We start from the raw sequence: 12,418 nt of genomic DNA, 5'->3' as shown, positions 1-12,418 counted from the left end.
GGCTTAGGAGACCTTATCTCAAAGAACTCGGACTTTATCTCTGACTTGATTCGGTCGATTCGAATCGGGCGTGGATTCGACTCAATGGGCGACTCACTCAAGGGCCTAGCTCGAGTCCCGAGGGAAAGGATTACAAGTCGAGGGCTGACTCGATCCAGCCTTAGAGTCGGTAGATTTGGGTCGACAAGGGACTCGGACCGAAGGTCAAGCCGCCCCCCCTGTTTTGTCGGTCTACACTCCTAACCACCCATAACTAGATCGCCTCACCAAAAAAAAAAACCGGATTGAAGGGTGCGGAATCGCTGAGTCCAGAAAAGAACCGGATTGAAGGGTGCGGAATCGTTGAGTCTAAAAAAGAACCGGATTGAAGGGTGCGGAATCGCTAAGTCCTGCAATCAAAATGAACGTGAGAGGGAAGGTCAGGGGTGCTCTGGCGCGACCACTCCATGCTTAAGTCAGTGAGTGAGGAGGAAGAAGGAGAAAGAACAGAAGAGAGGAGAATGAAAGAGTGAATTGTGTGATCGCGTGTGAGCGTACCTGAGGGCATAGGGGAGTGGTCACATATATATAGGGAAGGGGTGTGATGTCATGTCCTAATTAAGAAACATGTCCCATCGTTAGTTATTACCTTGTCAGAAAAGATATGGAATGATCAGATTACAAGTCACATCGCTGACATAAGTTTGTAGGGTCATGTCGCACATGAGTGTTAAGGCGCCGATCATAATTATAGAGTAGGGGACTTGTCAGAAGAAATGATGGGAATCAGCGTAGTCGGACACTATGATGACCATTTTGCATTGACCTTAACCGAATCTGGCTGAGGGTGAGGTAGCCGAGCCGACTGGAGGATTCGGCTTGGAGCTATGCATGGGGTATCGAGGAGTCGGCTTTGTCAGGAATCATCCAAATAAGAGGATTCGGCTACATAAGAGGGTCCGAGTAACGATTCGGCTCAGGCTTAGGAGACCTTATCTCGGAGAACTCGGACTTTGTCTCTTACTTGATTCGGTCGATTCAGATCAGGCGTGGATTCGACTCGATGGGCGACTCACTCAAGGGCCTAGCTCGGGTCTCGGGGGAAAGGATCACAAGTCGAGGGCTGACTCGGTCTAGCCTTAGAGTCGGTAGATTTGGGTCGACAAGGGACTCGGACCGAAGGTCAATCCGCCCCCCTATTTTGTCAGTCTACACTCCTAACCACCCATAACCAGATCGCCTCACCAGAAAAATTTTGGATAGAATGGTGCGGAATCGTTGAGTCCAAAAAAGAATCGGATTGAAGGGTGCGGAATCGCTGAGTATAAAAGAATCGGATTGAAGGGTGAGGAATCACTGAGCCATGCAATCAAAATGAACGTGAGAGGGAAGGCCAGGGGTGCCCTGGCACGACCATTCCGACGCTTAAGTCAGCGAGTGAGGAGGAAGAAAGAGAAAGAACAGAAGAGAGGAGAATGAAAGAGTGAATTGTGTGATCGCGTGTGAGCATACCTGAGGGCAGAGGGGAGTGGCCGCATATATACAGGGAAGGGGTGTGATGTCATGTCCTAATTAAGAAACATGTCCCATCGTTAGTTATTACCTTGTCAGAAAAGATATGGAATGATCAGATTACAAGTCTGATCGCTGACATAAGTTTGTAGGGTCACGTCGCACGTGGGTGTCAGGGCGGCGATCATAATTACAGAGTAGGGGACTTGTCAGAAGAAATGATGAGAATCAGCATAGTCGAGCACTGTGATGACCATTTTGCATTGACCTTAACTGAATCTGGCTGAGGGTGAGGTAGCCGAGCAGACTAGAGGATTCGGCTTGGAGTTGTGCATGGGGTATCGAAGGAGTCGGCTTCGTGGGGAATCATCCAAATAAAAGGATTCGGCTACATAAGAGGGTCCGAGTAAAGATTCAGCTCGGGCTTAGGAGACCTTATCTCGGAGAACTCGAACTCTGTCTCTGACTTGATTCGATCGATTCAGATCGAGCGTGGATTTGACTCGATGGGCGACTCACTCAAGGGCCCAGCTCGGGTCCCGGGGGAAAGGATCACGAGTCGAGGGTTGACTCGGTCCAATCTTAGAGTCGATAGATTTGGGTCAACAAGGGACTCGGGTCGAAGGTCGAGCCGCCCCCTGTTCTATCGGTCTACACTCCTACCCACCCATAACATAATTGATGGTCAAGCCCAATTCTAGAGCCTTGTGTAGATTTAATTGTTACAATCCTACCGTGTCTGAATATTAACTCATAGATTTAAGAGAAAACAAGATGAGTGAAGACTTTGGAGCAAATTGAACCGATTTAAGTATTTAGTTGATTGTAAACTCTTTGAATCGACTATAAGATAAGTTTAATCGACTTTTAACTATTGGCTTGCAATGACTATTTATGTCATCTTAATCGATTAAATTAGAAATGTTCAAAAATTAATTTTGACTAGCCGTTGAAAGTTATTCTGTATGTGTTGGACGCATTTTTTCTTCAAAGTTGTGCACAAAATTGATAGTGATATTTCAATATCTAAATAACCGAGAAAAACATTTTGGCTCTAGAATGGAGTTTAATAATGAATTTCAAGGTAATTCACCTATCTGATAAGTGTTTTTGTATCATTTGAAGTATTTCGACCAAACATTGATTTTGCAAATGGTATCAATGCCCTTTCCTCCAAGAAAACATCATTTGAATGTTGCCCATCTATAGTTTTTCATCGATGATTGTACTAGTATGTCGAACAAAAATCAACTCTGAACTTCACAATGATCGTAAAAAATTTTATTGACGGAGCATTCTACAACTTAGAAGACATCGTGGAAATGCATTTTTCATAACACAAGCTTTATTCCCTATGTAGTTAACTGAAGAAAAGAAAGCTACAATCAAAACAGTACTTTCATCAATGTATGTGTTTTAGATTTAGTAACCAGGTGATCAGTATTTGGTCTACTGGTATGATTCTTGCTTTGTGTGCGAGGAGAGCGAAAGCAATCCCTACGGTGCTTTGATGGAGTTGTTTCTTCTGGAGGAGGAGCTCTGCGCGGGGCTTCTTCGGTTTCGGGGGCGGGCTTCATGATGGGCACCATCGTTGGGTGCTACCTCTTCATCCACCCCACACCCTTGCATGTCGAGTTAGCTACCAGGTGACTTCTTTGCTTCCAAGAATTGTTGCAGCTGTTAGTTGAATATACCTCTATTTCCTAAACCAAATTAGATGCTACAAGGAATGACGGTCGTGCTCATTTTCGTATTCATAGAATGGAACACAGCCCCTTCCCCTTAGTTTTCTTCTTATTGGGAGGTTGAAGAACCACCTTGATTGCCATATCGAAAACAGACTTAATATTCTGCATATTAACATATTTTCGATAAAGTGGAAACTTATAAGTAAAGATGTTATGATATCAAAATTTGTAGCATTGGAGACATGACATACTAGTTGGGTCTTCGCACTGCACTCGATATAGGCAGGGGCTTCGATAGTTCTTTTCAGTTCTTCCCCCTTGAATCATGTGAGAGTTATCGTCAATAAACTAGACAGTGTCAATAAACAGTTCAAGCTCAAAATGGGTTGCAACTGGTACCTGAGCAGTACTTATCGGTTGAGAACCTGGGTGATCAATGAAAAACTGCTTATCGTCACGGAGATCTGCCAACAAAGCTACACACAGTCACTTGCTGCATTTAAAAGCAAAAGCTTCTACGTGGTCTAGATGATCGAGAGAAACACTTCTCAAGTTGCAGTTCTAGAATCGAACAAAGTTTTAATAAGCATGGTCATTGGCCAAGAACCAAACAACAATGAGAGAAGAAAAACTTCAAGTTTACAACAACGTAACATTCAAATGCCCTTCAACAATGCTTATGACAACCTCAAGATCACTCGAACACCGACACTTGAAGTGGATGATATTTATAATAATCATGTGTACAAATATTTCAGAAATAGTTGCATAAGACATATTAAATGTTATTTTATTATGCCTTTACTACTCATTTCAATAGGAATGCGTATTCGATTAAAATCGAACTGAATCAAACTGAACCAAATTATTCGAAATCGAACATAATTTTTTCAAACTAATAGAACCGACCAAATTATCAAATAAAAATCACACAAACCGAACTAATAAAATATCAATTAATTCAGTTGAAAATCGAATTAATCGAAATAACTGAATTTTTTAAATATTATAGGAGATTTATCAATTAGTTAGAGGTTTATAAGTTCACTTATTTAAGAATTTATCGATTATTTTTTTATTTTGATTAATTCAATTTATTTGATTTAACCGAATATTAAATTTAAAACTGAAACGGAACTGAATTAATTGATTTTTTTAGGAAAAGAATTGAAATTTCAAAATAACCAAACTGAATTTTTAAATTCGATTGGTTTGTTCGATTTAATCGAACTTTTACTCACCCCTATATTTCAATGTGCATAAAGTTGCATTGGCTCCTAACAAGATTTCTAAATAGCATTCAGAAAAGGTTGCTTGGAGTTTGAATCTATCCAAATACAACCACATTATTCAAACAAAAAGTGAGGAAAGAGTTATGAGTACCGAGCTTTGTCCCGACGAGAATAACTGGCACACCGGGCGCGTAGTGCTTCAATTCAGGAATCCACTAAAACATTGAAATGTTGCAATCCAGAACAAAATAAGGCATTAATAGGTGGAAAAACAAAACTTTTTACATTGAAAAATGGCAATTGCAATCCAAAAAAGACAAAGTGAAAGTGGTTTAATAAAGAGAACTTCTTGCTCTAGCATTACCTTCTTGGCCACATTCTCGTAGCTAGCTTTACTTATCAAAGAGAAGGCTAGTAGAAAGACGTCTGCACCGCGGTAGCTCAATGGCCTGAGTCTGTTGTAATCCTCTTGACCTGGTTCGTCACACCATCACACATTAGAACAGATCGCTTGGAGACAATAATGGAGCAGCAGGTAGGAAGAAAGAGTTACCTGCAGTATCCCAGAGACCCAAGTTAACAGTGTTCCCATCAACAATCACATTCGCGCTGAAATTGTCGAAGACTGTTGGAACGTAATCCTGTGAATCCAAAACAAGAAGTTAACGAGAAGGATATTACAAAAAAGTTTACAGATTCTTGATCTTTCCTCATTCCAGAACCAGGTGAGGAAATCATACAAACATAAAACATGCACCACCAAAGATTGGGCGAAAAGGGAGATTAGTCGTATACTAACCGTGGGGAATGTGTTGCTGGTGTAGGATATGAGCATGCAGGTCTTGCCGACGGCACCGTCCCCCACCGTGACGCACTTGATGAACCTCGAGGCACTCATCTCCTTCTCGTTCCAAACCCAAAAAGAACAAGCGCGAAGCACCTGAAAGGAGGAAGAAGAAATCGGCGATGCAATGTCTTTTCGGCGGGCAAGGAAGAGGACTATATAAAGGGAGGGAGAGAAAAGTGAGGGCGCAGCGTAGACTTCGGAGGAGGAAGAAGCAGTGGCGAAGCAGAGAAAGCGATGCGGTAGAAGCGGTTGCATAAGAAAACTTAATTCAATACATTCTGCGCACGTTTCTTTTCTATCTGAGAAAATTTCATTTTACCCTATATATTTTGAAAGTCTGTCTTCGTTATTATTATTTTTTAAATTATATTTAATTTATCTCCTCTGTTCCGTTTTCGATCCATTGCCCGCCATTGCCGCCTCCTCTGTTCGTCTTCGAGAACAGGGCCCAGAAGAGCCGCCACGATCGCGTCATCCAACTCCGGCCACCTGTCCGCCGCCGCCGCAGCATTCTCCTCCTCTACCATCGCCACCGTCGCCATGTCGGCCTCGTTCCACGACCTCGTCCTCTTCAAGTTCGCCAGAGGATCGTGATTCAATTCCTTGACCAGCTTCGACGAGAAGAACGGCGGCGCGTCGATGTTGAGCGCTGCTTTGTTCAGGGTATTGGCGTTCTCCTAAGAGTTTTACCGCCTCTGGGGATGGAGCTAGAGGTGGCATTGACGTCTGGTAGTCGACGCAGGGCTGGGGCTGCCATAGCGAGGCGGAACCGACGAAGGCCTCAAAGAGCCAGCTCTGGTCGGAGCTTCCGCATCTCCTGCGCTCTCTCGAAGGCCTTGAGGTGCGAACCACGCCGCGCAGGCCGTCCGCAGATGCCTTCACCGGCCGCACGAGCTTCAGCGTGTCCTTGGCCTCCGCGATCCGCCCCTGCTTCGTCTTGGTACGCTTATTGCTGTCGGCGCCGATCTGGAGGGCTAGCAGGTAGGCCTCCTCCGCCTCCGCGTAGTTCTCCTTCTGCATCAGCGTCCATCCCAAGTTCCCCTGCCACACAGGCAATACATCAAACACTTAAGTGCCTTCCAAGCAACTTCTTCCGTGCATGGCGGACCAACGATGGCGGCAGCGAGCTCTCACCGGGAATCTGGTGGATTCCTGTTCCAGAGTCACCTGGAACTTCCTTCCCTGCGATCGCGCCGTCTTGGTACGCGTCCCGTTGAAGGCGAGCCCCTTCTGGATCAGTTGCAGCTTGTGCTTCAGGAGCGCGATTTGATCGTCCAATCTCCCGCACCTCTGCCTAAACAACCCCAAATCAATCCACATTCGCAAAATCGAGCAATTCAACACGGACCTAGGATCAAAATCGGACCTTCTACAAGTCCAACTGGATGTTGTCAAAAAAAAGAGCAATAAAAAAAGGGAACCTTGCCATCCGATCGATCGAGAAGGGAGGAGGAGCAATGGATCACCTGGACCCGTTTCGCGCAGACGTAGGGCGTGTCGCCGACGGGGACCTTGTGGGCGACATGGAAGGGATCGGAGCGAGCGCTTGGTTCCGGAATGGGCTTGATGGGGAGCAAGGTGCGTACTGGGACGCCAGCCGGTCGCATGTGGGGGCGTTGGCATTCCAGGCCTCGTGCATCATCAACTCTTCCTCATTCGAATTCGTATGCAGCGCCATGTGCTGCGGCCGAAGGAAATCGAAGACGAAGAAGAAGATCTCGAGGAAGGAGGAGGAAGAAGACGCAGAGTCGCGAAGCATAGGAGAAACGACCGTTGGCCGTTGAGAATTGACACGCATAAACGAATAACAGAGGAGGGTAATTTGCTTAAATGTCCTTTTCCCGTTACTTATTTTCAAAGGCACCCATCATTTGGGAAATTTATCAAAATGCACCCTTAGATATTCAATAATATCAAGCTTTGTAAAATTTATTGTGTGAATGCCCATGAATTTTCTCTAGAATAAAAGACTAGGAGGATTGGGTTCGACATGTGTATAAGGTTTTATTACAATCATATCGATATGTCTCTAGGCTTAGCTTTCGAATTTAAAGCTCAAATTGGATTATAATCTATATTGATTCAATTGAACAAATTGCACCATAAAATTAAGACCGTTCAACTCAGTCTCTTATATGAGTATTCCGTTCGTATCCCTAACGAAATAGAGATAAACATAAACACTGATATGGATGGTCAGCATAAACACCCTCTCCTGTGGGTCAGGGTCAGGAGTCTTCTGATAGTCAAGGTCTAAGTTGAAGTGTCAACACAGATCAACATGACCTTGATCTCGTCTCGGTTAGCAACTACCTTAGTCTCGGTCGACTCTGTTTCGGCCACCTCTCGTCTCGGCTGACGACTGCCCTTAGTCTCGACCAACTTCGTCTTGGTCGACTCTGTCTCGGCCACCTCTCGTCTCGGTCGGCGACTGCTCCTAGTTTCACCCAGCCTCGTCTTGGCCGACTCCGTCTCAGCTACCTCTCGTCTCAGGCGACGACTGCCCCTAGTCTCGGCCAACTCCGTCTCGACCAACCTCGTCTCGACTACTCACTCCACCTCACCTAGACTCACCCCTAGTCTTAGCTATGAGCCCCTAACACACTAGCCCTGTGCGTCGCCGCTTAAAGAAGGACTTGTCTGTAAATAACATAGGTTTGGTTCCCTCTGATCTCCTTCTGCGTCACCGTACAGAGGGTGCATCAAGTTGTTAGACGTGACCTCCCGCTAGCCTCCTAGCCTTGCACATAACGCCAAAAGGAAGATATCGGTGTCAGACCTGATCTCCTCCAATGCTTTTTCCCTGCATATGCGACCAAAAGGGAAGGGGACAGAGAGGAGTTGCTTTCTATAGCAGGCGGCCGCATGCAAAGAGGCGGACGTCATCCTACCCTGCAAACAAAACCCTAATATAGGTTATAAAAAGATTAGTTCACTATCGAGAGGAGGTCCGATTTCTGAAACTCTTACTACTCTTACTGCTACTTGCTTCTCGTTCTCCTTATCCTCACCAGAACCCTAACTTGAGCGTCGGAGTGGCTTGTTGGGACTCTCCGGCACCAATCTAACCTCTTTTCTTCAAGTGTGTTTCAGGTTCGGTTCGGGTTCGATCCTTCAGCTCAACCTCTCCTTCACGCCTAGTCCAAGGATCATCCGCGTTGGACAGTTCGCTGACTGATGGCTTGACCATCCGCGATGTTTAACCGGAACAAACACTTATGACCAAACAAACCTACCTCCTTTCCCTTCCACAAATCCCACTTGATACTTGCACCAAACATAACATATACACGTGAAAAAGAATACGAGGAAAAGGAAAAAAAAAAGACAAGTGGAAGGTGAACCAAAGCACATAGCACTACAACCACAACCATGACCACACCATTCAATTCATAGCTTTATCCACCACCTCCATCTTCTAGATTCATATATCATCGAGGAATTAGCGGTTGGCATCTTCGACAACTCTACCTAATCAAAAGCGACACGAACCAAAATATCCCCTAAAGTTAGCCACCCATCAATTGTTTAGTTACTTTAAAACATTAGTACTCACTAAAAGTAAAGGAATTCTTCCATGTTGCCCACCTTAAGATTATTCCTTCAACTAGGTTAAAAGGTGTTAGATAAGAGTGCCATGTGCCAATATCACACACCGTGCACATACAAGGCCCGGCAAGAGAATAGGAACATATCCTTATCCTTTTATGTTTGTTTCTCTTGGCAACAAGAAAGACTAGGTCTTACAATGATTTTTAGATCCTACAAACCCTAAAAGATCAAAATGAAGCCGCGGGAAGATAAAAAAAATGCATTTACCTTACGAACACAATCTCAACAGTGTACCTAAATCACATTAGTTGGTTGTAGTGTTGCACATGCATAACGAGTAAATTGCAACTTTGTTGCTTATTTTCTTCTAAGAAGATTCCACCTTTGTTAAATTGGACAAACAACTTTCGAACTCACCTTGGAAGCATGTTGAGAGAGTGTTCGCCCTACCCTAATGGATCATCGAGGAGACAAATTCCCCTTTGGATTTATTTCAATAGTATAGATAAATGAGATGAATGGTGGGCATACAAAGGGACCCCTTGGTGGGTTCAAGTCTCAATCATTGCTCGGGTACACCAAACCAAACTAGACCGATATGAGCCATATAATATACATGATCCTATGCTCCACATGAAGAATTCATATTGTGATGGCCCCTCTCACCTTCCTCTCTTCTCCCATGCCCAACCCTCATCGCGAATTAGCTTGTTCTTGTGGGTTACGAAAGCAAAGGTTCGATTAAACTCACACACAACCAATCTAAAAAAGATATAGATGGGAGGTGCTAAGTGTTTCTTCAATCAATAAACCTCTTAAATTTTTATTCTCTGAGCATTGATGATTATTTTGTATTAAATATAAAAAATCAACGATTGAGACTAGACAACCTACGAAGGGTCTTTATCGAATTTAAGTTCGGTTCATAGGATTAAATTCGGTGATCTAGGTCACAACCCTCTAATGATCGAGTCAAATAGTAAGTAAGGGACGAGTCATCGTAGGTCAAAACGTTGTTAGTGACCCTCTAAAGACCGGTCCGAGTTGGTCCGATGCATCTTTGATCCTAAACCGGGCCGGGTTCGATTGGCGGTTCGCACCCACCAACCTCGAGGTCGGTCATGGCGACCAATGATGAGACGCTGTGCCTTTTGGAACGAGACGGTGACGCCATGGTGGCTCTCGAAGGCGACGCCTACCTTCCTCTCGGCCTCCTTTTCCTCATCAACTCGACCGCCCCCTCTCTCTTTATAAGCAGATCGAGGGCGATCGGCCGCATAGCAGCGGCGGGATCGATCGGCGGCGAGTGACCAATCAGTCGATGGGGAGGTCGCCGTGCTGCGAGAAGGCGCACACGAACAAGGGGGCGTGGACGAAGGAGGAGGACGACCGGCTAGTCGCCTACATCCGCGCGCACGGCGAGGGCTGCTGGCGGTCGCTGCCCAAGGCCGCCGGCCTCCTCCGCTGCGGCAAGAGCTGCCGCCTCCGGTGGATCAACTACCTCCGCCCCGACCTCAAGCGCGGCAACTTCACCGACGACGAGGACGAGCTCATTATCCACCTCCACGCTCTCCTCGGCAACAAGTAATCACGACGCGATGCCCTAAAAAAAAATTCCATCTTTTCAGGGGAAAATAATCCCCAATATCCGATTTCGATCGCAGATGGTCGCTGATCGCCGCGCGGCTGCCGGGGAGAACCGATAACGAGATCAAGAACTACTGGAACACTCACATCAGGAGGAAGCTACTGAGCAGGGGAGTCGATCCGGTGACTCACCGGCCGATCGCCGACCCCGACGCTTCCATTAATTCGACCGAAAAGAAGCCTCCTTTCACGCTCGGATTCATGTCGAATCAAACGGAAGCGAGGAAGGAAGACAAGACCGCCGCCGCCGCCACCACTAGCAGCAGCAGCGGCGAGGAATATGAGTCCCCAGCATGGCGGCGGCAGCGGAAGCCCAAGTTGCCGGACCTTAACCTTGAGCTCTGCATTGCGCCTCCCTTCCCAATCCCCCGGCAGCTCGAAGGTGATCCAATGCCCACAAAGGAAGAGGAAGAAGACCAAGAACAAAGAAGAGTTGAAGGCTTCTGCTTCAGCTGCTGATCAACTGTAAGCTTTAACTAAAAATTATGTATTTAGTCATAGAGAAGATGGACAAACCTCCACTAGAGGCTCACTTTCAATCTAGAGGAGTTGTATCTTGTGAATTTACGAGTTTTTATTAAATTAATTCAGTTATTGGTGATGAATTCTTGCATATTTTATTAAGTTTTTGTTCTTGATTTTCCTAGATCATGTTGACCTCTGGTTTACTAGTTTCTTGGATCATTTATTATTGCATAGTAAATATTTTTCGCTAGACAAATGAATCCTTAGTTTAACAAGTTGAATAGTCTGATTCTTTTTGAAATTTATTATTTAAAAAAAAACATCTCATCAGCCCCTTAAAATAATATAGAGCTATAAATAATTACAACAGCTTTATAAATGCTACAACGCAAAATAAAAAATAAAAAAGAAAAAAAGAAACATTCTTTCTTTTTTAGGTTTGGCAGCTGCACAGCACAACAAAATGCATTGCATGGATTTAGGTACGTAGATGAGAGGGGGTAAGAGGAATCTTACTGAATAATAAATGAGAAAAGTTAATAATAATAATAATAATAATAATAATAATAATCCCAACAGAACCGTTGAGCGAAGTGACCTCACCAACCACTAAGCATTGATTGATTGGTTTAGTAGATCAATATCGGACCGGATCTACCGGTTGGATCAAGTAACCTAAAAGTCGAAAACTAAATTAGTTTAACTAGTTGAACTACTACTTAATAATAAAATCGATCGAATCGTATTAATTAAAATTAAATAGACTAAATTTTTAAATAAAAATTGAATAAATAAATTGATAAAATATCAATTAATTTAATTTTCAATCAAATTAATTAAAATAATTAAAAATTTTAAATATTATAAAATTTTTATCAATTAATTAAGGATTTATAATTTTTTTATTTTAATTAATTTAATTTATTTGATTTATTTGATTTAATCAAATAAAAATTTTAAAATCAAAATCGAACCGAATTAATTAATTTTTTTATAAAAAAATTAAAATTTTAAAATAATCAAATTAAAATTTTAAATTCGATTAGTTTGTCCATTTAATTGAATTTTTACTCATTCCTATTTAATATATTCAATAAAAGTTGAAATGTAAAATTTGATAAGACGGTATGGCCAAAGATGTATGTATTGAAGCTTCAATAGAGACATTTTGTTGCCTCCAATCCACTAAAATAACCTTCTATCAATTGCTTAGGCAAATATGATCATTGAGCTACTAACTTTAGCAAAAGGTGGAATCTACCACCTCATCTCACACGATCATCTCACGTTTATCTGTGAACAGGTAAATCAGAAAATTACAGTTGGCCACGACGGAGAGAACATTACCTTGACTTTGCCAATTCGACTCTTGTCCATTCTCTGCTCATAACCAACTCAACTATGCTTCAAGCGAAATCTATATGTTGGTTACGATGCACTAACTCAATCAATCTTGACGAAGCTAAGCAATACCCTCCTGTGTCGTGATCATTGAA

General features: G+C 43.6%; 1 protein-coding gene and 2 pseudogenes across 3 annotated transcripts; 1 reads left to right on the top strand and 2 right to left on the bottom strand.

Annotated features, from left to right (window-relative positions):
* Positions 1 to 3,245: 3,245 nt before the first annotated feature.
* Positions 3,246 to 10,364, bottom strand: LOC141827926 (rac-like GTP-binding protein 6). 3 transcript variants are annotated; one of them, XM_074715269.1, is made up of 8 exons: positions 10,348 to 10,364; positions 5,211 to 5,304; positions 4,965 to 5,052; positions 4,776 to 4,885; positions 4,563 to 4,626; positions 3,579 to 3,643; positions 3,431 to 3,496; positions 3,246 to 3,341 (listed from the first exon to the last, which is right to left on the bottom strand). In XM_074715269.1, exons 1-8 carry the CDS (start codon positions 10,362 to 10,364, stop codon positions 3,246 to 3,248), a joined length of 600 nt encoding a protein of 199 aa, XP_074571370.1. The 3 variants fall into 3 exon arrangements, with proteins under 3 accessions (XP_074571370.1, XP_074571368.1, XP_074571369.1); XM_074715267.1 differs by lacking the exon at positions 10,348 to 10,364 and having other exon boundaries at positions 3,534 to 3,643; positions 5,211 to 5,309; XM_074715268.1 differs by lacking the exon at positions 10,348 to 10,364 and having other exon boundaries at positions 5,211 to 5,309.
* Positions 5,618 to 7,056, bottom strand: LOC141826237 (protein POLLENLESS 3-LIKE 2-like; annotated as a pseudogene).
* Positions 9,932 to 11,062, top strand: LOC141827925 (myb-related protein 308-like; annotated as a pseudogene).
* Positions 11,063 to 12,418: the final 1,356 nt, after the last annotated feature.

This window comes from Curcuma longa, chromosome 4 (assembly GCF_044706935.1).
Source record: "Curcuma longa cultivar G26 ecotype Majalengka, Jawa Barat chromosome 4, ITB_CL_G26_1.1, whole genome shotgun sequence".
NCBI lineage: Eukaryota > Viridiplantae > Streptophyta > Magnoliopsida > Zingiberales > Zingiberaceae > Curcuma > Curcuma longa.
The sequence above is the reverse complement of the archived record's forward strand: the minus strand, read 5'-3'. Positions and strand labels throughout refer to the sequence as shown.

Excerpts from the sequence above, each read along its gene's own strand:
- LOC141827926 (XM_074715267.1), bottom strand. The coding sequence starts at position 5,309 with ATGAGTGCCTCGAGGTTCATCAAGTGCGTCACGGTGGGGGACGGTGCC. Across the intron at positions 4,886-4,964 it reads GGGTCTCTGGGATACTGCAG|GTCAAGAGGATTACAACAGA; the intron begins GTAACTCTTTCT and ends GTGACGAACCAG. Across the intron at positions 4,627-4,775 it reads ACGAGAATGTGGCCAAGAAG|TGGATTCCTGAATTGAAGCA; the intron begins GTAATGCTAGAG and ends TCAATGTTTTAG.